At 44.2% G+C, this 23,883-nt stretch overlaps 1 protein-coding gene and 1 non-coding gene across 2 annotated transcripts in view; both read left to right on the forward strand.

The window, feature by feature from the left end:
• PLEKHG7 (pleckstrin homology and RhoGEF domain containing G7) overlaps positions 1–23,883 on the forward strand; it is a 51,101-nt gene that overhangs the window by 13,604 nt on the left and 13,614 nt on the right. Inside the window, 9 exon segments of the mRNA XM_036078066.1 lie at positions 880–994; positions 4,193–4,233; positions 8,561–8,616; positions 8,618–8,654; positions 9,494–9,629; positions 14,197–14,300; positions 15,134–15,266; positions 18,998–19,197; positions 23,539–23,713. Of these exon segments, the coding sequence (XP_035933959.1) occupies positions 880–994; positions 4,193–4,233; positions 8,561–8,616; positions 8,618–8,654; positions 9,494–9,629; positions 14,197–14,300; positions 15,134–15,266; positions 18,998–19,197; positions 23,539–23,713 (997 nt within the window).
• Positions 14,549–14,655, forward strand: LOC118526697 (U6 spliceosomal RNA). Its single transcript, XR_004912736.1, has one exon. It is a non-coding gene; the product is annotated as a U6 spliceosomal RNA (small nuclear RNA).

The following is a 23,883-nucleotide window of genomic DNA, read 5'->3' on the forward strand; positions in this document are numbered from 1 at the left end:
AATAAGAGAGAGAGAAGAGCCGAGAAAGGGCAAATCCAAACAGGTTTTAAAATTCAAGGGAACACGGATAATTCGATAAATATCAGCTGAATTTTATCTAAGTATTTTCCCTTTTAAATTACTTAACAGATCATCCTCCATGGCCCTAAATCTCACAAGATGAGAGGAGTTGGACAGGCTTGGGGAGGGCAGGGAGAGGGCAAAGCACTGGCAGCTCAGCCACCAGCGTGTGCGCTGTTCTGTGCCGAAATGATGATCCGTTCCCTGTTTCCAGAAAATAAATTGCAAAGTAAAGGAATATCAGGCAGATACACGGCTGGGATCACGAGAGGCTTATGTGTATACTTTAAAAACATGTTTGTCTGGTAGGAGATGAAGAGCCACTGAAGGGTCTGAAGCCAGGAGGGACTCAGTCCCGCATACACGTTGGGGAGCTCGGGGGACGAGGGTCGCTGGCGGCCGCATCCGCGGATCCTGCTCACCCCTGGGGCAGTTCACTGGCAGGGAACGTGCCCTTCGGTGCTTGAGGGCTCTCTCCTGGTATCCCTCTGAGCCAGAACACTTCAGGGATGTTTGTGTTGACATTTCCAGGTGAGCTCCCCTGTTTGGGGGTTAGTCAAAATCATGAGCAGTCAGTAAGGTTCCAAATGGTGTTGAGTACATGGCGGGGGAGGAGCGGGGGGAGGGGGGGTTATCACAGCCCGCCTGGGCCTGGAGCTGGAGCCTGGAGTGGCCTCCAAGTCCTTCTAAGAATGCGGGCGTAATCAGGCTGCCGGTAGACACTTCCGGATGCCCAGCGGAGGTCTCAGTGATGTCCCTCCCTGCGTGCCAGCTCGAAGCCCTCTCCTTCCATCTCTGGAGCACAGGTCCTAGGAGCAGAGGAGGAGTTCTGTGGTGCTCACCTTCCCTGGACTTGAGCTGTTCCCTGGGGGTCTCCTGGTGTCCGATGGAGCTGCCGATTCCCTGCGCCACCCACTTCTGCTACTGAATTCAGGTCCCCTTTGCCCAGCCTCCTTTCATTGCATGCCTGCTACGGGGATAGCCATTGTAACGAGTAGGGGAGGAGGCTTCCGAAGTACTTCATAGCTAGTAAAACACGTGCCCTAACCACTTAGAACCGATGCCTCACCAATTAGGACAGGCGCCCACTGTGAATTCCTGGAGCCAGCTGAATAGCCGTCTTGGAATCGGGCACTAACTTGCAGAGATGGATAAGGTATGGGCCTTCTCTCCAAAGCTCCTCTTGTCAAATAATTTACCCCGGGAGCCTAGGACCTAGAACAGGTCCACCAGTGACAGGCACCATTGTGGGGCAGAATGCTCTCTCTGCGCTGGGGGGCAGCTTCCCATCTTCGCTGGAATGCCACCCCCACCCCGCTCCTGGCCTTCACATTGGCACCGCTGTCTTCCCTCCAGGGCGGTGGCAGGTGGAAGCACAGGTCTCGGTGACAACAGATCGCTGTTAGAGCCGATGAGAGGCAGCCTGAGGATGAAATCTTCCACCCCTTCACCTCAGTTGTGAAAGAAAAGAACAACTGTGCTCTTCTGGGTACATCCTCCATGATTCTGAGGGTGAACTTTGAAAGCTAAAGATTATCCTTCAGGTGTTTGTTTGTTTTTTTAAAGATTTATTGGAGAGAGAGAGAGCAGAAGGAGGGGCAGAGGGAGAGGGAGAAGAGAAGCAGACTCCCTGCGGAGCGTGACACCGGACTCGGCTGGATCCCACCCCAAGATCACGACCTGAGCCGAAATCAAGAGTCAGATGCTCAACCCACTGAGCCACCCAGGTGCCCCCTTCCTGGTAGTTTTTAAACTGGTCTTCTTTTTAGCGGAGCCCTTTATACAAAAGCATCTTTGTTTGGAAATCCAGTCCAGGTGGACTGCATCGCTGGAAGCCAGGGCGGGGCCCACAGGCTCACCTTCTAGGCGTCCCAGAAGCCCCGGGCCCCAGGCACCCCCGCTGGAAAACCACCACGTTCATTCCTCATCCACAAAGGGGGAAAGTGAGACTCAGAAAGAAGTGACCTAGCTGTGGTTTCAACTGGTTCGAGTCAGACAAACGGAGTCTAGGCTTTTGACCACGACCCACCCCCTCCCCACCCCGCCCCACCCCAGCCCCGCTCGCATCAGCCCCCCCTCACCCCCCACCCCCGCTCGCATCAGCCCCCCACTGCAAGCACAGCCAGCAGTGTCTGTGTATGGGGCCCGGAAGCCACGAATGAATAAATCACAACTAACATTTGTTTACTCCTCACTCTCCGGGGATCCCTTTCACCTCTACCGCCTTATACGATACAACAACCCAAACAAGACGTATTGTCTCACAAGACGTAATAACGCAAACGAACCAACCAAGAGGGGTTACGTGATCTACTCAAGGACAGGCCCCTAGAAATGAGAGCTAGTTCTAAACACAGCATCCCTTGAAAGGTTTCCCAAAGGCTGGTGGTCCCAGCACAGGATCTTCCTTATGAACCTGGGAAATTGTCAGAAATGCAGATTCTGGGGCCCAGCCCAGACCTTTGAAATTAGAAACTTTAGGGGTGGAGCCCCTCAAACAGCAATCTGTCTTTTTAACAAGCCCTCCAGGTGATTCTGATGACCCCCATACCAAGGAACAAAGTCCTATTTCTATCTCCCATCCAGCCCTATGGTGGCCCTGTTCTGGAGGAGCCCTCAGGAGAGCAGGTGGGAGATGCCCCTTCCCATGGGACCTCAGACCTGAGCGGGACCTGGCTCTGCCTGCATTTATGGCTGGAAGGAGCCCAGGAAAGTCTGCACCATGCCCGGTGCTTCTAAATCATACTAATTGTTCTTTGTTGTGTGCCCAGCATCATAGTAAATACCACATACGAAAGATATGCAACATCCTCCACCATACCCCTCACTACCCCCTTCTCAAGGGGTTTAAAATAGAGTCCCTAAGTCTCAAAATCATTGTGCACGCAATGCTTCTCAAGCTTTGATGTGCAAATGTGTCACCTAAAGACATTGTTGAAATAGAGATTCTGATTCACCAAAACTTAATATTTAATGCAGATGATAAGATTGTGGGATTCAATAAAGACTTGAAATCTCCTTCTGAATACTTGTGAATCTTTCCCAAGGCCCTAAAATTATCCCCAGAGTTAGAAAAGCAGAGAGAAATTGCTAAGACCAGAGACCCCAATGATTGCAGTTCAAATTGGACATAATTTACCACCAGGCATTTGAGGGCTAAGAGTTGTGAAGCTGATTTGTCCCTAAGGGAGATTCCAACTAATCTCTCCTTTAAAAAGATCAATAAGGTGGTCAGAAGGAGCGAGATAATCAGCTAGACAGTTGCCTTTCAGGGTTCCAGGAGGAAAAGTCCCCCAAGCACATCCTTTGTAGTAAATGCTGCTTGGGTAATTGCTTTCATTTGATGGAAGTATTATGCAGAGGCTCCTGATGAATTTAATAGAAAGGAGATAGACCCAGAAGACATCCGTTTGTATATTGAGCCACCAGACCATTTCGCCTAAACCTAAGAGACAATTCCCAGGTTTTTCTGAGTTAGCATTACAAGGTGATGCAGATGACATAAAAAAATCAAGAGGCCAGAATCTAATCTCTACGTCCTAATCATCACAAAAATGTGTTACTGGATAATGACTTTCTTTGCAACTTAAAGAAACTCCTAAGGACTATTTTGGATGATGGCCAATAGGGACAAAAAGCCCCAGAATAAAGATGGGTAACATGGATTGATGGTCCCCTATTTCGGGGTCTTCCCAGCCACACCTGGGGATTATCAGGTCAATGCCATCTCCATGTATCACGTGTGGTCAGGCTACTGAAGTTGCATATGCTGGCATGGTTTTTGGCGGCAAGGTGTAAACATGACATTCTGTCTCAAAGGAATTACTGGACATCTTTATTACATTTTATAAATCTCTCTTTAATTGATAGGGGGAAAAAAGCTAAATAATAATCTAGTTAAAAAGCAGGACAATATCACCTCAAAGTAGCAATAGGAGGCCAACTTTTAGGTTGCGACAGTGCCTTATTTGCTCATCTGCATAAATATAAATATTCATTCTGTGACTCTCAAGAGGAGAATTAAAGCAGGATAAATTCTGTTGGGCTTATTTGAAAAAGCAGGAAAGTACTGTAATGATCTGTCACCAGTTCCTTGAAGTACTAATATATTTGCTTTAATTTCACTCAGCAGAATCCAAAAAACCAAGATGGCCTTTCTCCAAGACAGGAGTGGTGAGGGTTGTGCATTGTCATTTTTGTTTTAATTAAGCCTCTCGTAGCTAAGAAACTAAGAGATGAAGAGCCCTTTCATCCTACTTTACCTTTACGTGATAGCAGATGGCACGTGGCATTTACATGATATCATCCCCTCCATGTTAGTGGCTGCAGAACATGCCAAGTGACGCCATTTTGTGCAGCAAAAGATGCTAATTGCTGGTGGCTAATGAGCTCTACAAGAAAACAAGCAATTCTAGTATTGTGATGCTTTACAACTCCAAATTTGTAACTTGATACAGCTTAGGAAGCGACTCACTCGCTGAAGCAGACTTGCACAAGCGTATGCCCCAGTTTGCGATCATCGCCATGCCCTTTGTGAACACTGAAAAATTAATGAGATATTACAGAAGTGAATTCCACAAATACGCATCTATTTCTGGGAAAGCCACTTGGATTAGTCCTAGGAGGTTTTTAAAATTCATTCTTGGTTCCATCAATTATTGAAGAGTTATAAATTGAAATCAATGATCCCTGATTCTTTCCTACATAGGACAAGGGTTGGCCGCCAGCCAGACTTTCCTTCAGACATGCTTCCTCGCAGTGTCTATACACCTGCAGCCCGCGGAGCAGTAGGGCCTTATGGGTAGTGGCTGTGCCTCATTCTATTAAAAAAAGTCTGGGGGCGCCTGGGTGGCTCAGTCGTTGAGCATCTGCCTACGGCTCAGGTCATGATCTCAGGGTTCTGGGATCGAGCCCCATGCTGGACTCCCTGCTCAGTGGGGAGCCTGCTTCTCCCTCTGTCTGCCGCTCCCCCTGCTTGTGCTCGCTCTCTCAAAATAAATAAATAAATAAAATCTTTTTAAAAAAATCTGCCCACATGGCCTCCAATCACTGTCATCTGTGGACACACACACACTGATATTTTTTTTTAAGTCCTGTAGCCAAATCAAAAGCCCTCTGAGGTTCCAGGCTATGCTGCTCCAATTACTGTTCTGTGACCTTGGCCAAATGGGTTACCCTCCCTCAGCGTCAGGTCCTTCCCTGTAAAGAAGGGATGGTAATAGTGCCAGCCTCAGAAGGTGGTCATGAAGAGTGAGACAAATAATGTTTGTGGAGCTTACCCCAGAGCTGGGCATGTGGCAAACACTCAATCAGTAACTGGCCATACTATTGGTAGTATGATTTTAGTGAGGATTTGGAAAACTACCCGTTCTCATAACTGAATGTATGAGTGACTTTCACATAACTCTTTCAAGCATAAAAAATTTGCATGAGTGTCTTCATCAGCTTGGAGTGTTATAACAAACTACCACAGACTGGGTGGCCCAAACAACAAATATTTCTCTCTCAGAATTCTGGGGGCTGGGAAGTCCACGATCAGGGAGCCAGCATTGTTGGGTTATGGTGAGGGCTCTCTTCCTGGCTTGTAGGTGGCCACCTTCTCCCTGCATCCTCACATGGCTGAGGGAGAGCACACTGCTGTCTCTTCCTCTTTATATAAGCGCCCAGAGCCCATCATGGGGGCTCTCCTGCCATGACCTCATCTAAACCTAATTACCTCCCAGAGGCCCCATCTCCAAATACCATCACACTTGGGGGTTAGGGCTTTCATATATGAATTTTGAGAGGACCCAAACATTCAGTTTGTAGGGACACAGCCTAGACATTACAAGTTTCAAATGAGAAACTACTAGTAAAAATCTGTCACCAGGGTTGTTGCTCATAGGTCACTCTCATTTTGCCCCTCTTGAGGGACACGATTTGACGGTTTTCCTGGCAGTTCTGAGACTGCCTTTCATCATATAAATGGAGGCAGGGCTGGTTACCAGTCAAGTCTGAGGTCCCAGGAGAAGGGGCATCTCCCACCAGCTCTCCTCCAGAACAGGGAAGCTCAAAGAGCTGCCAGGGAGAGAGAACGTGCTATCAGAAGGGAGAAACCTACATAAGGAAGGGATCCTCCTACAAGTGCAATCCTCTAAGATGACCAATCTATTTTTAGATTTAATAGATCTATCTTTCCCCCTAAAGAAGCAACACGTTCCACGTGCACTAGGTGACCGTTCATGCCAAGCACCAGGCTAGATAGATAGCTAACGCACCAACATTCCCATCACCAGCTCGCAATTAAGAAGGTTGGACTGACATGTAAATTAGAAAAAAAAAAAATGTGCTAAATGGCTTGCACAGTGTTGGAGGTGGGTAGGCAGTGGTGGAGATTCACAAAGAGAATAATTAGTGGAATGACAAAACGTTTCAGCACATGTTCTCCATAATGAAGGGAAATTCATTTCTTAAAGACTCATTTTCAAAAGGATATAATATTTCCTCCTTTTAAAATCAACCTGTCTACTTGCTCCTTCGTCTTTTGAGCCTTAGTTATCAAGGAATTCGTATCTCTAGAAATGATAATCCACAGGAATCTAATAAACATATTGTTTTACTATCCCCCTTTTGCAAATGGGTAAACCAAGGTTCAGAGAGGTTGAATAGCTTGCTTGAGGTCACATCGCTCTTAAATGGTGAGGAGGGGACTGGTACCCAGCGGTCCCAGACAGTCCAGCTCTGAGTCTGTTTCCATCCTGACATTGCCCTGCTTCTCCAAATGCGGGGCTCCATGACCAGGCCCGGACAGGCTTCTTTCCTTTCTCTCATCAGAGCTCTATGAAAAACCGTGCCTGTTCTCACCAATTCAATGCCATCTTTGTCAACCACTCCAAAATGTATACACTCGCCTGTGTCCATTTTGCTCCAGTTCCGTGACCCCAGTGGCCCCTGCAAATGCCATCCCATCTACTTCTTAGTTATTATTGCCCCCAGCAATGGGTCTCTTACTCTAAAGAGTTAATGTGACCTCTGGAAGGACTGTCCCCTCCCTCCTCACTGGTATGTCTGCCCGACGCTTTGGTCAGAAGGTTGGTCAGACCCATGGAAAGTAACAGTGAGTGCCCCTCAGGATAGAGGGCTGGCGCCCACTTTCCCACAGCCCCAACACTGCTTCTATTGTCTCAGTTTCTTTATTTTCCAACTGGCTGCTGATTTTTTTAATTTCCACAACATGCAGTCACTATGGTTTCAGACATCAACAAAAGGCATATGTCCCAATTGCTGTAGGAGTCCTCCAGCTAGCTGTAAGATTCCTTTGCTAATGTGGAAGCTAATGAGCCTCTAACAGATTTCTTTCTCTGGTGCCATAACCCTACCAGAAGAACCAGCCACGGCCCCTGAGCACATTCTAGAACTATTACAGGTCTCCTTTCAGATACACGGGGAGCCGTCTAACCACAAGAACAGATAATCCATGCTTTCGCTTGCTCACAACCCATCAAGTTGAGTAACTTCCACCAAACTGCTTAGATCCACCGTCAAGCACCATGCACCTGCCTGAGGCTATAGAACAAGTTAAAAAATTATCTGTGGTAAACACTTATTTGTAACACAGCCAAGTTGACTTTAGAAAGCCTTCCACATTGTTATGAGAGTTTCTTCCTGGTTCAGTTGGTAAAATGAACTCTTTACGTGGGCAATTCATGATTTTGCAACAGAATACTGAATGAGTCAAAAAAAAATGTAAAAAGGTCAAACATATGAAGTTTAAAAGTCAAGTTACAAAAGGATGTGTAAATACGACACCACCAAAATTACTTATAAATATATTCAGAAAAAGTTTTTCAGCTGTTATCTAAGCGTAGAGATTATGGGTAACTGATTTTGTGTTTTTCTTTGTTTCTCAGATTTTCTGCAATAACCTTTGTAATCAGGTTTCTAAAACTAATATTATTGAAAATAAAAATTATAACAAAAATAAGTGGGTGGTTCCATTCTAAGGAAACTAGAGTTTCTAGAATATTCTGGTATTCTGTAGCAGAGAATTATCATGTTGGGCAGTGCCTTTAACAGTCTGGGCTTTATTTAGTCATCTGCTAAATGAGTTGAACTAACACATCTGAAGCACCTCTGATGGTAAGATGCTGTGATCCAGTATTTAGAGAAGTTAGGATTGAGAAGGACGGTCCATCACCCACCCACAGGGCGGGCGCTAGACTGAAGTTTATGTTTGCTCTATGACTGTCCTGAGCTTTGGATTTTTGTCTTTTCACAAGTAAAACAAGACATTTGGACTAGACATCCTCACTGGCTTCTATCCTCCAGGTCTCACATTCTGTGGTTCTGTGGGTCAGACCCTGGCTCAGAAATGGCTTTTCACCTGTTAGTGGCTCATAGACAAAATGTGCAGTCTGTTCCCATGCATATTGGAGAGTGAATGGAAGATACTGAGGCCACTAAAGTTGTGCCCTTAAAGAATTCAGGCTTGAAAGTCCTGTTTCTAATGATCTTTAAGCAGGGCAAAGACAAACACAAGCACCTATCCCATCTGGAAAGCTGCCTGTCCTCTGTGAAGTACAGACTTCAGAGCCCGTGAGCTCCACGGCCTTCAGGTAGCTCAGAACTCGTTGGCTGCCACAGCAAGGCGTCTTTTGGTTGTTGTGGTAGTCATTATTTTAAGCTGTCAGATTATTGCCTTGTTCTTAATACCAGCAATGCCCAGGAGACAGCCCCGCGGCTGCGCAGAACCCTGTCTGCTCTCCCGGATGCACGCTGAAGCCCAGGGAAGCGATTTTACCTTAACAAGGGTAATGGTTGGAAGAGCACTTTGTAGACCAGAAGGCCCAGTACAAATGTCAAAAGCTGTTACCGTTAGTCACCTGTCTGGGTCTTTTTCGGTAAGACAACTTCTAAAGGTCTCTTTAAATGTTAAAACTCTTATTTCATGATTCTTCAATAGTTCAACAGGCATGGCCAGTGGAACCTGGATCAGAGTGTCCAGTTCTGGCTTTGGGTTCTTTGAGGGTTTTGGGGTTTTGTGGGGGTTTTTTTGGTTTTGAGGGGTTTTGGGGGGGGTTGTTTTGTTTTTTGGTTTTTTGTGGGGTTTTTTTGCAATAAACTGAAAAGGGCTCATGAAATTCTGAAGCATAATTCAAAACAACATCGATCTGAATTTCTTCTCCTTTTAAACAAAAAGCAATGTATGTATGCTGTGCAGCCCATTGCTTTGCATCCGGAGGAAATGGCATCTCAAAGTCACACAGAGAGAGGAAACTTATTTCTAACTTATATGTAAGTTCTGTGCTTTGAGTAGCTTGAGGAGCCACTAGCAAGAGGGATGCCAAGGGTCTGCAGTGGGAACCATGGTTTTGGAAATTGCCTGTTCTTGCTGTACTGCAAGTCAACTCACCGAGGTGGAAAGGTTTTGTTCTCTCTTTTCTCCCACGTACAGGATAAAACCTGGAATGAAGTCATGGAAACACATCAAAAACTTCCCACCGACCGATTAGACTGGAGAAAGCAGCAAGAGGCCGTGTGGGAACTCTTCACAAGTGAATGCACTTATTTCTTGGACCATTTATTAGTTCTTTTTTTTTTTTTTAAGATTTTATTTATTTATTTGACAGAGAGAGAGACACAGCGAGAGAGGGAACACAAGCAGGGGGAGTGGGAGAGGGAGAAGCAGGCTTCCTGCTGAGCAGGGAGCCCAATATGGGGCTCGATCCCAGGACCCCGGGATCATGACCTGAGCCAAAGGCAGACGCTTAACGACTGAGACACCCAGGCACCCCCCATTTATTAGTTCTTAAGATGGTAATGCTGGCTTTCAGCTTTTTGGCAGATGGAAAATATTAATTTGACTCTGAGGACTCATTTTCTCCCACCGTTTTAAAAAAAAAAAAAAAAGGAAGTTGAGGGGAGGGTCCCTTCTTTCAGGGGATCTTAAGAAAATTGCACTTATTTATTTTTGTTTCTCTGTTGCTTGGTTGTCTCTTTGTTCTTTTTTTAGAACATGGCCTCTCAGGTTTGGGTAAGATCTTCTAAGTAAACTAGTCCAGCTCCCCATCTGATGTATGAATCGTCTTCTACCTTATCCTCACCCCATGTTCACACACTACTAGGGGCAAGGAGTTCACAACCACCCTCAAAGCACCCGTCCCATCTTTGGTCAGCTCCCTCTTTTGGAGCTCTCATTCCCTCATGGACAATGCCAAGCGAATGCTTCTTTTTTTCTTTTTTTCTTTCTTTCTTTTTTTTAAAGATTTTGTTTATTTGACAGAAGGAGTATGAGCAGGGAGAGGGACAGGCAAAGGGAGAGGGAGAAGCAGGCTCCCCACTGAGCTGGGAGCCCCATGGGGAGCTCAATCCCAGGACCCCGGGATCATGACCTGAGCCAAAGGCAGACGCTTAACCGACTGAGCCACCCAGGTGCCCCACAAATGCTTCTTAGCAGCCGTCAGGCCGTAGTCACAGATGTCTGGGGCAACCATTCACACGTCATGCAGTGGGTTTGGATTACACAGCATATTCGTGATGTCTGCCGGGGAAGTGGCGCCCCTGAGGTGGTGCAGGGCTGCAGCCCTGATCGAGTGTAGTTCCAAGCAGAGAATTCCTTGCCAAAGAACCGCAGGGCAAAGAATGGGAAAGGAGCAGCTGCCTCCAAGACCGTAGGGAGGAGGAGCCTCATGGCCGCAAGGTTGCCTCTGCCCATAAGGCTTTTGAACTCTGGCTACTCTTACACAGGAAAAACACTGTGTTGGGAGACTTGGGTTCAAGCTCTGGATTTGCCTCTGACTTTGACCTTGGGAAAGTCTAGTCCTCCATTTCCTAAACCAGAGTTTGGCAGACATTTCCATAAAAGTCCAGACAGTAAATATTTTAGGCTTTGCAGGCCATGTGGTCCTTATTGCAACTACTCAGCTCTTCTGCTGCAGTGCCAAAGAAGCTATAGATAATTTGTAAAAAAAAAAAAGAGAGAGAGAGAGAAATAATGTGGTGCATTGGTATATTACAATAAAACATTATTTGGGTAGCAGGCCTGGTTGATCCCACAGGCTGTCATTTAACAATCCCTGTGCTAAGCTATAAAAGAGGGATGACAACACCATCTCTGGCTATCTCATAACATCTCAGCACTGCAATAATCAGATTCATTTTCTTTGAAATCTATCAGGTGCTATACACACGTCAGTTAATATCTTCTGTGAGTAATACTGATTGTGTCAGTCACAATGTTAAGTACTTTATCAGCAAAATTTAAACCACAAAGACACTCAGGAAATTGAGAATTAGAGATGATATGTATTAGGATACAGAAAACGAGTTTAAGTGACATAGGATTTTAGAAGCCCATGTGGCTGTTGAGTCCACAGATGGTAGAGAGTTCAAGGTTGGTTTGATCAAAGGACTCAAAACCAAGGACAAAAATTTTTTTCCATCTTTTATCTATGGCTTCCATGGCATCAGCCTCATCCTATGGTGGGCTTCTGTTGTAGTCACAGGATGGCTACTATCCTTGAGGCCAGAGAGAGAGAGAGAGAGAGAGAGGACCTCTTCTCAGCATTCATAGCCAATGTCTTGATTTCATGCTGATGGCACTGGCGTCAGTCACATGCCCTCCCCTGAACCAACTACTCTGATAAGGAAGGAAAGTGCTAACTGGTTTAAGGCAATCAAAGCACATCCCTACGAGTAAGGACACCTTGATACATGGCACATGCAAGGCATGGGGAAGAGTAGATACTGAAGTGAAAAGCAGAAATGTTAGGGAAGGGAAGGACTGAAGCTGGGTGGTATCCAACAGACGTTCACTATGGAGCACTAACCCCCTGGCCGATACTACCTTCCTTGCCCAGATAAACGGCATCAGAATTTTTTAATCCCACTGTAAGCTGTACAAGCTTTTCAAACTAGCATTTTCTGTTTTTTTAAAAAAGGCCAATTTGAGTTTATTTATTTTCAAATGTCCCAGTGTATGTATCTCCCTGTACACAATCAATACAAGTTTCCCAAAGTTACTTATATTTTTTAAATCAGCTGGTAAAATAAATATAGCAGAGGACTCGGTGTCTTTTTAAGTGGCCAAATTTTCTATAAAGTGAAAAATCTTATAGCAAAAATACTATTTCTTCTAAATTTTCCCAATTTATCTGTAGCAATGACTTCTATTTCTTACAATTATGTTTTTTAAATACTTGGATATTGCCAGATTTCCAGACAACCAATACCACAGGCATACCTCAGAGAGATTGCGGGTTCGGTTCCCGACCACCACAACAAAGTGAATATCGCAATAAAGCAAGTCAAATGAATTTTTTGGTTTCCCAGTGCCTATAAAAGTTATCTTTACACTATAGTATAGTCCATCAAGTGTGCAATAGCAGTACGTCTAAAAAACAATGGTCATATCTTAATTGAAAATACTTTATTGCTGAAAAATGCTAACCACCATCTGAGCTTTCAGTATGTCAGAACCATTTTGCTGGCGGTGGGCCTTGCCTCAGTGTGGCTGGCTGCTGACTGACCAGGGTGGTGGGTGCTGAAGGTTGATGTGGCTGTGACAATTTCTTAAAATCAGACAACAATGAAGTTTGTCACATCAGTTGATTCTTCCTTTCACTTGAACACTTAAAGGCCATTGTAAGATTATTAACTGGCTTAATTTCAATATTGTCTCAAGGAATAGGGAGGCCTGAGGAGAGGGAGAGAGAGATGGACAACAGCTGGTTAGTAGAGCAATCAGAACACAAATACAACATTTACAGTTAAGTTCACCATCTTATATGGGTGTGGTTTGTGGAACCCTATAACAGTTACAATAGTTAACATCAAAGATCATTGATCACAGATCACCATAACAAATAAATAATAATGAAAAAATTTAAAGGATGAGAATTGTGAAAATGTGACACAGAGACATGAAGTGAGTCAATGCTGTTGGAAAATGGCACCAATGGGCTTGCTTCGACACAGGGTTGCCACAAGCCTTCAATTTGTAAAATCTGGTATATCTGTGAAGTGCAAGAAAATCAGGGATGCCTGTACATGGGACTTGGGGAAGCTCTAAGTCAGAGGTTCTCTTAGTGGGATCCCTAGGCCAGCAACATCAGAATCACTTGGGAACTTATTACAAATGCATATTTGCAGGGCATCTCGGTGGCTCAGCGAGTTAAGCATTCAACTCTTCATCTCAGCTCAGGTCTTTATCTTGGGTCATGAGTTCAAGCCCTGCACTGGGCTCCACACTGGGCGTGGAGCCTACTTAAAAAAAGAAAAGAAAAGTAAAAAGAATATTCTCAGACCCCATCAGAGACCTATGAGTCAGAAATTTGGGGAGTTGGCACTAATCTCTGATTTAACAAGGTCTCTAGGTGGTTCTGATGCAAGTTCTAGAAACATTCATTGCATTAACATATGGAAGTGGAAACTGGAGAAGATTGATGGTCTAAAGTCCAGCTTTTTCACACTAAACTCCTTGAAATAATTGGTCCCTTTGAATGCTTTATTGTATTTCTACAAAATAAGCCTGTTTCAATAAACTGATCTCTAGTTTATAGAATGAGGGCAGGTTATCTGTGACAATTATAATTCCTTCTTGACTTGCTGCAGTTTTCCTGTTGTATAAAAGCATCAGATCAAGTAATAAAAACATAAAGACTCCCTTAATGTTTCATCAATATTTAATGCCTTTACCCAAATCTAAACATCTTCCCAGTTATCAGGTATTAACTCATTAGTTGTCTATTTTTAGTTTCCTGAATGTACAAGATATTTGGGTCTTTTGCAGAGGAAGGAATAAATGAGAACTCAGTATGAATGTTGTTTTGGTCTCAAGTTAGTGCCATTGGCAGGAAGAGAACCTTTGAGATTTCTTTGGCCCCGGGAAGCCGAGAAAGCCCATCTGAACAGATTATGTCCAACAGGAATGTTGTGAGGGCTCACAATAGCAAGCAATAGCAACTTTGTACAGAACGGCTCATTTCCCATATGTCCTATGGGGCCTAAATGTCATCATTTTGTATTTAGAAAAATTCTTAAACCTTGAAAATACTGATTTCTACATTGTCTTGTAAAGTTATACTCAGGAGGTTGATGTTTAATGTTCTTGCAAAGGGCAAGTTTCAAAATTGGAAAATAGAAGGTAATGTGCATTTTTTGAAAAGATCTTCATGAATACATTAAAATATCTACAAACTCATGAATATCTCCTGGATGTGGATGTATGGAGACTTTTTGCAAACCTAGAGGAGTTGAGCCAGGTGAGTCATAGTGGGAAGATTCCAGTAGCCGTGTTTTCAAGTTCACCAGAGGATCATAAAATGTATGCTTATTCTATTCTTGTGGCTTGTGTTCTATATTCCCTTCCCATATAATCTTATGATCAGGAGTTTGGGTTAATAAGCAGGAAATCTAAATGTCCATTGACATCTTTCCGATAGTTTGCAGATATTAGTGGGCCTTCGGTAGCATTTTCCGTCTCGCTATGGCCATTTAAGAAGTAAACATAGTGTTTGCTTCAGTAGCACACATACTAAAACTAGAACCATACAGAGAAGATTAGCATGACCCCTGCACAAAGATGATGCATAAATTTGTGACGCATTCCATATTTTTTCTACAATACAAGCTCTGGAACATCTAGAATCTACTCAGGAACCCTTCTGGTTCACTTCTGTATCCAGAAGACCTAAAACAATGCCTGGTGTCTGGGAGGACTCAATAAGCAGTTTGGAATATATGAATTTCCTCAATAAATAAGGCTGAATACAAATAAAAGTTAAACACATTCTTAAGATCTCCATCATCTTCATAAATATTTATTTTCATATAAATGTCCTTTTCTCACATATATTCAAAATAAATAATATCTTCCTTCTAAAAAGGAAGAGAGATGCCAACAAGAATTTATTTACAAGACATACTTATAAGAAAATATATATTGGAGAGTGGAGAAAAAGAAGTCTTTGAATTTTGCCAGGAGATAAGTTCAAAATGGAAAACATCTGTAAGAGCAATATTCGAAGGTCATCAATTTTTGATTCCTTACCCCTGGAAGGGTACCTACTCTTGTTTTCTTTCTTCCTGGCCCTAGACAAGCTTTGGTTTTGTGAACAGTTTTTCTAGCATCATCAAGGACTATGCCAAGCCTACGGAGACCTCACTGCCGATGGATATCATTTCTGAGTTCACAAAGCTAAAATCCTTCTGGGACGACCCAGCTCCGGGCAATAAATTCACCCACCTCCCAGGAGAGTTGCTTACGTCTACTTGATTTAGTGCGCATGCGCTACTGTGCTTGAGACGGTTCCATGAGCACCCTCCCACGAAGGAGACATCCTTTCCTCTGCCAGTCAGCATTTTCCAGAATAACTTGCTGCTTCTGTTTGCCACTGTCACCTCTCCTGTGTGGGTTTTATGAACACAAAATTCTGCATGCATGGAAACACCATTTCCAAGTCTGTTTTTAAAAATTACTTCAACTTAAAGCAATATTCATGGCAACGGTTTGTGAGGCTAATTACACGGTTCAGTTATTCTTCTAACAAAGTGCCAGGTTCTAGAAAGGAACAAAATAAACCTTCACATTGATCAACACCCTTAATAAGACTTCTGTATGGAGGAGAAGAAGAGAGGAAAACCTACACCTCTGGTATGATAAATACTATTTATTTCCTGAATAAATATTTAGACCTCCTCCCCCATTTTTTTACTTTGACCTTTTACTCCCAATCCCTATCCTTATGGAGCAAGATTTTAATTTTTACAAGCCATTCAAAAGAAAAAACAAACAAACCATAGATGGAAATGTATTGAGCACTTACTAAGTGCTTCGGTGTAGGGCTGAAAGCCTGTGCACGCGAATCTGCAAAGTTACACACAATCTCTCGTTTGGGGGAGTTTTCAGTCCAGTGGGGAAGAAATTGATCCAATAATGATGTTAATGATATAATCAAATTGAGATAAATACTGGAGAGAAAGGAACAGAGTTATTATGAAAGAGCTTCAAGATTGGGGCAGATGGCGAGGTAGTTACAGATAGGACATTCTTTGGGAGGCAATGACGCTTGCGGTGAGAGATGAAGCAGTATTTAATAAGGTGAGACAAGCATGAAATTAGGTGAGAGTAAGGAGATCTTTGGTAAACTTTGAAAACAGATTTGAATAAGAAATGCTTTGAAAAACAAGGGAAAGAATGTAGTGTGTTGGGAATTAGATAAAAATCTCAGGATCTCTCAATCCTTCAGAACATGTTTAAATTCAGTTTTTAGTAGATAGTCTGGAGAAATATCAACTTCTCATCAAAACACCTAAGTTGTATTTGTCTGCTCAGGCTGCTGTAACAAAATATCACAGAGTGGGCAGGTCTTAAACAACAGAAATGTATTTCTCATAGTTCCAAAAGGTGGAAGTCTGAGATTAGTGTTCCAGCATGGTCAGGAGAGAGTCCTTTTCTAGATCACCGATTTCCCATTGTATCCTCACATGGCTGAAGGAACCAGAGATCTCTCTGGAACATCTTTTATAAAGGCACTGATCCCATTTACAAGGGCTCCACCCTCATGACCTAGTCTCCTAAGGGCCCACCTCCGAATACCGTCACATTAAGGGTTAGTATTTAACATATGAACTTGAGGGGACACAAATATTCAGACCACAGCATAAGATCACTTGCAGCCTACTAAAGCATGAGACATTAACAGACTCTTTACTCAAAATCTGTAATATAGCCCACATGGGAATGCTTCATATTATGTTACAAATGGGCAAAGATGGGTTGTAAAAGCTTTTCCTAAATTTAAGTGGTCCTATATCAATCAGGTTAAATTCATTTTTGTACCCAGTAACAACCCCCAAATTTCAGTGGCTTGGTGTCCCTGCTCTGGGACCCATGCTGAGGGAGCAGCCACCCCCTGGAATGTTACCAGTCTTCATGGCAAAGACAGAAGAGACTAGGGCAGAACACTCACTGACTCTTCAGGTTTCTGCCTAAAGCAACCCCTGGCGTGGCTGTTCACACTTCAAAGGTCAAAGAAAGTCACATGGCCAAACTCACCGTCAGTAGAGTGGGGACCTATAATCCTCCCCCAGGAGGGGAACTGGATGAACAGGAACACCATGGCACCTCACAAGAAGCTCCCTGGGGGAAGACTGGGGCATTTGTTAATCACACATGAGCCATCTCCGTGAGTCACTGAGAAGGAAAAGGAGGCTTGGAGAGGTCAGATAATTGACCAAGGTCACCGAGCTAACGTGTTATGGAACTGGATTTCTAAGCCTGACTCTTCAAGGTCTCAACACTAGCCTCTTGGTCATTGCATTTGTCAAGCATCTCCGTGCCCTCTGCTATCTCCAGGTCTTTCCTGCCCAGAGATCAAAGCCCCCTGCTTACTTCTTGCTGAAGCCAAAACTTGACCTTTCTCCCCATCGCATCTTGTCCTCGTCTTGTCCTCTGAGGTCCTACCACAAAATAGTTTTCTGGGCTTTTGTTATCTCTGTCTTCACTACTGTCACTTCCTTTAGTGGCTTTTTAGGCTGTATCTGCTTTCTCAGCACACCGTAGTTGTCCTGTTAGCAGGAAGCATGTGTGCCTGCCTTCTCTCGTTCCATCACATTATGACAATATTGGAAATCCCTTGGTGGGACCCATTACTCATTATTTTAATCAATAAATCTATCAAGGGGCACTTAGGTTTAGCAACATGGTAGGTGCTATGGAATCCTGAAAAGAGTATCTCCCAGTAAGGAGGCAGAAGCACTGGCGACGAGAGAAGAGTAACTCTCTCCTAAGAACTGCTTTCCTGAGTCGGTGGCACGTTGTGTGTGTGTGCTCAGTTCGACCCTTACATATGTGAATGTATGAGTACGGATTGGCCATCTGCCTTATTCGAAAATAAACTTGAGATGGCTTACACATGTGAAGTCATTGTAGCAGGTTTAAGACCAAATTAAAGTTCTACAAGATTAAAGTAACAACATTTTAACTCTTCATCAGATTTTCTACAAGAACACTGAGGCGCCCCCAAATTTAACACTGTATTTTTAGAAGCCAGCAGGAGAATTAAGTTTATGGATAATTTGGAGGACTATCTGATGAAGAGTTAAATGTTATTACTTCACTCATGTACTACCGACGCCAGCTTCACATCAACCAACATGAGCACCGAAATCCAAGGACGATGCTTGAGATCAGGACCCATGCAGGGTGTGTAGGTCTCAGTAAAGCATAAACAGAAATAAAAGGTGAATTAAACTAAGATGTCCTAAGTAGAATTTTCTTTAAGTATGAGGGGCGGGGGGGTTGGTTTATTGAGGAGTTACCTATTTACGGTGGGAATATCATTTTTGTGTAAAAAATGTTCATCGTGAAGATGACCTGTTTCCATCCACATGATCACAGCTCCTGCCTGATAATGGTGACTTTCAGTTTTCAGTGTCCGAGCTCACGGTAAAGCTGATGAGAAAGAGAAGTGTCCGCTGCACATTTAGGAATTTTAAGTGGTGCACATGTGGAAACATTAGTGCATCTTTCCTGAAATTTGGGTAAGGCTTAAAAATGCTTGATTTGTTCATTGGTTTGTTTGTGGAAGAAATTGGCACACTGCAAGGAAAAAATAGAACAAGAACTGAGGCTTTGTGACCAGAAGTTTGGCTTTTGTAGGATTTGGTCCCAGGAAAATACTATTGCACAAAAGCCTGGAGCCCCATTTACACTGTAGTCTATGGGAATGGCCGCCCCCAGAGCACATCATGGAGCACAGAGTAAATGCTGCTCCTGGAGTTGGACAACATGGTGACTATGGGTCCCAAAGCATCAGAACCACAGGGAATTTCTGCTGGGGCACTTAAGCATTTGCTAATTAGAGAAACTGGAAAGAATTTTCCCTGACTTCCCTAGTTCCTTTGACTCCCACCCCCAACTTTTGATATTTCTTTAGCCTGAACTGTACCTTTTCAGCATCATGCCAGAGCCCTTCTGTAGGATCCAGAGAAAATGGCCCCAGCCTTTCCAGAAAACCAGCTCTTCCCTGCAGCTGCAAGAAACCCCTGCCAGAACATCACCTCAGAGGCATGGGAGGGAAGGCTGCCAGAGTTCCCAAACACTTCACCGTGATTCAGCATGCCTTTGCCGTGGCCCGGAGGTGCCAGAAGGCCTGGGTGTGGCGGGGTCAAGAAAAGAGGAATGATCTTTGGGAAGAGACTTGGCTCCATTTTTATAGCTTCAGCCTTTCAGCCTGTTTAATTTGCTACTCAAACTGAAAGTTCATTAGATTTCCAAACGAATGAGTAATGCTGTTGCAAAAGTTTTCCCTGGAAGCTGAGGGATTGGACTCCTGGCTAGGCCCCCAAACTGGGGAGGCTCTAGGTCCATTGCTCTCCCTTCCAAGCTAAGGCAGAGATTAATTTAAACCAAGCTCAGCCACTCCTTTCAAGTAACTGTGGAAAACCCCATATCAGTTGGTTTGCATTTACCTGTGAAATATGTATAGCCCCGGAGATATTTAGGGAAAAGGACTAGGGGGTGCCATGTTGTAATGATAACATATAATACTTTTACAATGCATAATGCTTTACCAGCCACTTGCTCAAACATCTCTTTTACTCCTCAGCACCAAACTATGAAGGTAATTACATTGTCCCCATATGTCCCTGAGGCTCAGAAAGATTATGTGACTTTACAAGGTCACATGGCCAGTAGGTGGCCAAAAAGAACCTGGATAGAGGTCTTCAGGAAACAAACAAACAAACAAAAATCCAATGCTCTTCATACCAGAACTATTTCTAAGTCTTCAGGGCAATTTCCCGTTGCTGGGGAGCTGTTAGTATCATGAGACAAAGTTGAGGAATCGGGGGAGGCTCTGGAGGAATGGAAGGTGCACCTGCCCTCCACAGCCCCATAGTACAGAACAAAAGCATCATCACTGATAGTTAATAATAATATTATTAATATATACAATAAATATAATGATTATAAATGTAATGCTTATAACATGTAATAATTATAATACATAATAATAATTATAATACATAATAATAATACATAATCGTAATAATAAAGGTGAAAAGGTGATTCCTTCTCTAGCCCTGGCGATGGCCACGCACTGTGCTGCCTGCTGGTCATCTATGATCTCTTTGTTTTTACAATCCCCCTGTGAGATCTGACATGATCCTCATTTTTCAGGAGCTTAGACAAATGAGGCAACTTGCTGGAAGATACGGTCATTCAGGGCAGACACAGTCCTGTCTGGAGCTGACGTGCATTCTCCTACTCTGTTCTGATCTAAACAGCGTGGCTGGAGAACTGAAATCTGGGTCATGCTATGGGCTGCCTGGACCTGGGGGATGAAGGCAGTGGGATGAATTTACCCTCCGTACAACGTGGGGCTGCATGTTGTGGTGGCAAACACTGATGGGAGTCCGTCAGTGCTCCTAGTTAGGAAGAGACAGAGAAAGAGGCTGGGAACTTCATGCGATGTCTGTTTGTGTGTTTCAACTAAACAAAGGCTAAGGGCTCTACCTACCATAGACTGAGTGTTCGAGAAACGCCAGATGTTATTCTGAGCACTTTGTGCAGATTAGCTCATCAAAACCCCTCAGCAACCTGACAAGATAGTCGCTCTTGTTCTCCGCATTTCACAGATGAGGTTTAGGGAGCTTACGTAAATTTCCCAAGATTCCACAGACGTTGGCTGCCCAGCCCAGTGCTATGGCCCCCAAGACAGATTTATGAGAAGAATGCTTTTTGTCTGGGGCCCTGAATTCCTTTCACTGTTCCCCTAAACACATTGGATTCTTATTATAAAACAAAAACGGGTTCCATTGATCTGGACTCATCCATGAAAAGGCCTTTTTGTCCAATCTTTCTTGACAGAGATGTTCTTTTCTTCCCAAATGCACCTAAAAAAATAAAGCCAATTAGGAGATGAAAGAAAAACTTAGAGCTACTTTGAGAATCATCAAATATCTTCTCTTTTCTGAGGCCTTTCAAAACTCTAAAAGCTTCCAATTATCCCTGCCTGTATCTTACTAAATAGTTTACCACTGATGCTTCTTGCCTGATCATTATTTTTTGGGGGGGGCGGGAAATCGGATATTTTTATACTTACCCTGAATACCAGTGAGTGCTGGCAGACAGAGCTGTCCCCTGAGGCATGGAAATCTGGGGCAATGGCCTGTGCTTTGAGGAAATCCATTCCTGGAGCTCCCAGCCACCCTAGCTGGAGTGCAGCTGCCAGTGAATCAGCATGGGAATCAGCCACGAAGCCCACAGATGAAGGCCCCCCAGCCCGCCACCCCCCACAGGCCTCTTCTTTCCACTGGTTCCACCCCCAGCCTTTCTGCACCTGCAGTCTCTGCTTCCTTCTCCATCGTTTCCAGCCTTGATGAGAACCACAGCTGTTTTGAGTTGGGTGGAGGTGATCTAGTACCTTCCACCATTGCCCAAAAGAGAAAAAACCTGGGATACAGAGAAGGGAAGGTGGTCCCTCAGCAAGTCTTGAAGCCTGACTCCTAGAGCTCCATCCACCCCGCACCCGTGTGCTCACTTTCGTGACCTGCCATCTGTCTGTAGGGAAGTGGGAAAGATCGTGTCTGGCAGAATTCCTGTGAGGAATGAGCCCTGAATGTTTTCAGAAGAAATAATTTTGATAAAACTGTTAGTGTGGGCAGACGAGAACCCCACGAACATGGTCAGACTTTAAAAGACAAGCACAAATCTCTAAGCATGAAGCTGGGAGAGAAGGGCGGGGAAGGTCAGGGGTAAGAGAGAGAAAGAGCTCTCTTTTCAGAGAAGAGAATGGAACCAGAAAAATGGTGGAGCTGTGGGCTGTGTATTTGACCCCCTCCCCACAACCCAAAATCTTCAGTAAAATAAATGTTAAATAATAATTCAAAAAATTTTTGGCATGAGTGGGTTTACAGTGGAAACCAACATAGGAAACCAACCAAGGAACTTAGCTTGGCATTTGGCCCATGCTGTTCAAGAAAGAAGCAGTATGGGTACCAACAGGAGTCCAGGGGCAAGAGGAAACCATTGGAATCCCAGTGTCCCTCTGAGAGTGTGGGAATATCTACAGGAGGGCTTTGGACTTCCCTGGGCCATTTAGCCCATTGTATCCAGATCTCCAAAATGCAAGGGCTGACATCTGGGCATGAAGATAGATGCAGCTATCTTTGGGGAAGCAGGGGCAGCCTCTACAGTATGCCTTGGTCCACGTGGTCCTCACTTCAGGGCCATGAGACAAAGGATTTAACCTGGACCTAGACTGAGCATGAGAGTGGAAAAGAGGCAATAGCCTACAGCAGGAAAAATATTTAGTTAAGGGTAGGACCCTTTTACACCTCAACCCAGGTGTGAGTAGGTGGGAGAAGGGAAGAGGGAGAGAACACACCCCTTTCTTGATGGCACCTATGTGCAGAGCAGCCAGAGACTTGGCTCCATGCGTCCTGTGTCACCAAAGGCCAGGGCCCCTCCGTTCAAGAGAGTATCACATTCAAAGAAACAGTCCAGCTGATGAAACAAATGGAAGAACTATTCTCATGTTTACTTGTATTTCTCAAATACCTTTTATGGAAATCGAGTGTATAACCCATAGCAGTACTTACTAAGATACCTTTTCCTGTCTGCCCAGCTCCCGCACGCCCTGCAACGACCTCTTGATCCAATCTCTCTCTATTGAAAATTGTCTTTGTCTTATCCCTCCCCTCCCCGCTCTCTGCTCTGTATGATGGAGATCAATTTAGCCTCTTTGACCTGTGTTTTCATTTTCTCTTCTTTACCCTGATTCTCAGCAACAAAGGAGACTCAAGGAACTGCCCTAATGAGCAAAAGTCCTTCCTTTCCCTTTCACCCTCCAGAGTGCATTCTCAGTTGTCCTAACTGTAAATCACAATGAGGATGGGAGCAGAGCTGGCGAAACCAGAAATCTCCCCCAAGGGCCGGGGAGAAGGAAAAAGCTATGGGCAAAACAAAACTCAAGTGAGAAGGGAGAACAAAGCTGGAGCGTGTATATTAATACATCTCATCACGGCCACCGATGGAACATTCATTCTCTAGGAGATTTCACAGGTTTCAAACTTTTCCTGTGCCTCAAAATCTTGATACTTTTCCCTGATTAGGAGGATTGGGTGGTGGTGTCCCGTGGGGTGCTGATGACGTGCCTTGGTCACCATTACTGGGTAGGCAAGACAGCTGAACGAGGATTCTTTCATTTCTTTAATCGGAAAGTAACAATGTCAGTCTGTAATATTTGATAATACTTCTTAACCACCATTTCCAGCCCTGAATTTGGCACTGGTGGATAGATACTTACTAAAGACAGTTTACTATGGAATTTTCAAAACCAAAGTGTAGGCGACGGCTTCTAACCTTTCCCAGCCAACTCACAGGTATGTCATGGAATTACTGAATAAAGTCTCTAAGAGTTTCTTGTGTCCAGACTTCGCAATGCCTTAAGAGGAGAAGCGATATTCTAATACGTCTGCTTTTGTCTTCCACAGTGGTGTGAGCAAAATGAACAGTGCGGACGGCTTCACCTGCCTGAGCTCTGGGTGGCCCCACTGCACAGGCTGACTCGGTACCCCTTGTTACTGAAGAATATCTGGGAACAGAGTAGAGACTCTCCAGAGAAAATCATGATCTATGCCATCAAGGAAAAGGTGGAAAAGTCACTCAGTAAGTCCCTGAGATAGGTGACCCAGAGCTCCAGCGTAAGCTTCCTCAAAGAGATGGAGGGCCCTGTGGCTGCTGGGAACCACTGGGGCTTCCATCCTAGAAGGTAATTCCATTAACTTGAGGTCATGGCTCTCAGAAACATGGATTCGAGTTTGAGTGCATTGTAAATC

This window comes from Halichoerus grypus, chromosome 6 (assembly GCF_964656455.1).
Source record: "Halichoerus grypus chromosome 6, mHalGry1.hap1.1, whole genome shotgun sequence".
NCBI lineage: Eukaryota > Metazoa > Chordata > Mammalia > Carnivora > Phocidae > Halichoerus > Halichoerus grypus.